The following is a 1,413-nucleotide window of genomic DNA, read 5'->3' on the forward strand; positions in this document are numbered from 1 at the left end:
CACGTCCCGCGTCGTCCCCGCCACCGGCGACACGATGGCTGCCGGACGCCGGCCTGGCGGGGGGGACGACACGACACAGGGAACGATGCTGGGGACCCCCCTGTCCTTGCAGCGTCAGGGACAGTGGCTGCCGTCCCCAGGGAAGGGGAACCTCGTCCAGGCTGTGAGCAGCCCCCCCGCGCCCCACTCACAGAGCAGGTTGAGCAGGCTGCTCTTGCCCACGTTGGGGGGGCCGGCAATGACGGCGTGGACCCCCCCGCGGAGCAGCTCCCCGCGGCGCCCGTCCTGCAGGTGGGCACCGATCTCCTGCTCCAGCCCCCGCACGGTGGCATCCACTGCGGGGAGAGAGAAGGGGGACGTGGCAGGAGGGGACAGCAGGGACAGGGTGCCACAGCCCCCCCGCCACCCTGCCAGCCCTCACCTTGGGATAAGACCTCTTCCTCCACGTTGTCATCCTCACTGAAGTCGATATAGGCTTCAAGGTGGGCGAGAGCCTGGGGACAAGGAGGGGGTCAGCGGGGACAGCCCGGCCCCGTGTCCCCAAGCCACCCATGCGCCAGCGGAGGAACCCAGGCAGCGGGATCCAAGCCCGTGCCCCACCACCCTTACCTGGGTGAGGGTCTCACTCCAGCGCTGGTAGAGCCGGCCCAGGTCGCCCTCCATCTGCCGCAGCGCCTGCCGCCGCTGGGCCTCCGTCTCCGCCCGGATCAGGTCCCCCAGCCCCTCGGCCGCCGTCAGGTCCAGCTTCCCGCGGTGGAAGGCTCGGCGCGTGAACTCCCCGGGCTCGGCAGGACGCAGCCCGGGCAGGCGCCCTGCCAGCCCCGGGGTGAGCCCCCCTCCCCGAGCTGGGGCCACCCTCTGGCAGCACCCCGGGGGCCAGGACCCGAGGGGAGGGGGGGAGGAGAGACAGGGGGAGCCTCACCCAGCGCCCGCAGCACCCCGCTCACCACCGCCGGCCCGCCATGCACGTGCAGCTCGGCGCAGTCCTCCCCGGTGAAGCTCTGGGGACCTGCAGAACCAGGACACAGCTTGTACGGGCACCGGCTGAGCCCACCGCTGCGAGCTCGCCCCCGGCCGGCTCCGGCACACCCCATCCCTTCCCCTCCCGTGGCAGCATGCATGCTTCGACCCCACAGAGGCTTCTGGGGGGGTCTGGAGAGACCCCCTGCTAGAGCTGTGCTGCAGCTATATACGATCAGCGCAAAGGGGCCAGTGTTGAGCCGGGACCATCCCCACCGGCATCCGCACTTAGCCGGATTCACGGTGTCAGGGAAGCCAAGAGGGGCTGAGCCCTGCCTGTACTGGGCACCGAGACCCCCACCAAGCACCAAGACCCCCCACCAAGCACCGAGACTTGATGCCACCCCCACCTGGGAACCAGACGACGAGGCCGCGGTCCAGGGGCTCGGCGGT

General features: G+C 71.1%; 1 protein-coding gene across 1 annotated transcript in view; it reads right to left on the reverse strand.

Annotated features, from left to right (window-relative positions):
- Positions 1 to 1,413, reverse strand: part of GTPBP3 (GTP binding protein 3 (mitochondrial)) — an 8,603-nt gene that overhangs the window by 781 nt on the left and 6,409 nt on the right. The window contains exons 3-8 of the mRNA XM_009279859.1: positions 1,371 to 1,404; positions 923 to 1,009; positions 610 to 812; positions 422 to 494; positions 192 to 335; positions 4 to 53 (exon numbers count right to left, since the gene is read on the reverse strand). Coding sequence (XP_009278134.1) covers positions 4 to 53; positions 192 to 335; positions 422 to 494; positions 610 to 812; positions 923 to 1,009; positions 1,371 to 1,404 — 591 coding nt within the window. The remainder of the gene's footprint in view (positions 1 to 3; positions 54 to 191; positions 336 to 421; positions 495 to 609; positions 813 to 922; positions 1,010 to 1,370; positions 1,405 to 1,413) is intronic.

Source organism: Aptenodytes forsteri, unplaced genomic scaffold (assembly GCF_000699145.1).
Source record: "Aptenodytes forsteri isolate BGI_AS27 unplaced genomic scaffold, ASM69914v1 Scaffold147, whole genome shotgun sequence".
Classification (NCBI taxonomy): Eukaryota; Metazoa; Chordata; class Aves; order Sphenisciformes; family Spheniscidae; genus Aptenodytes; species Aptenodytes forsteri.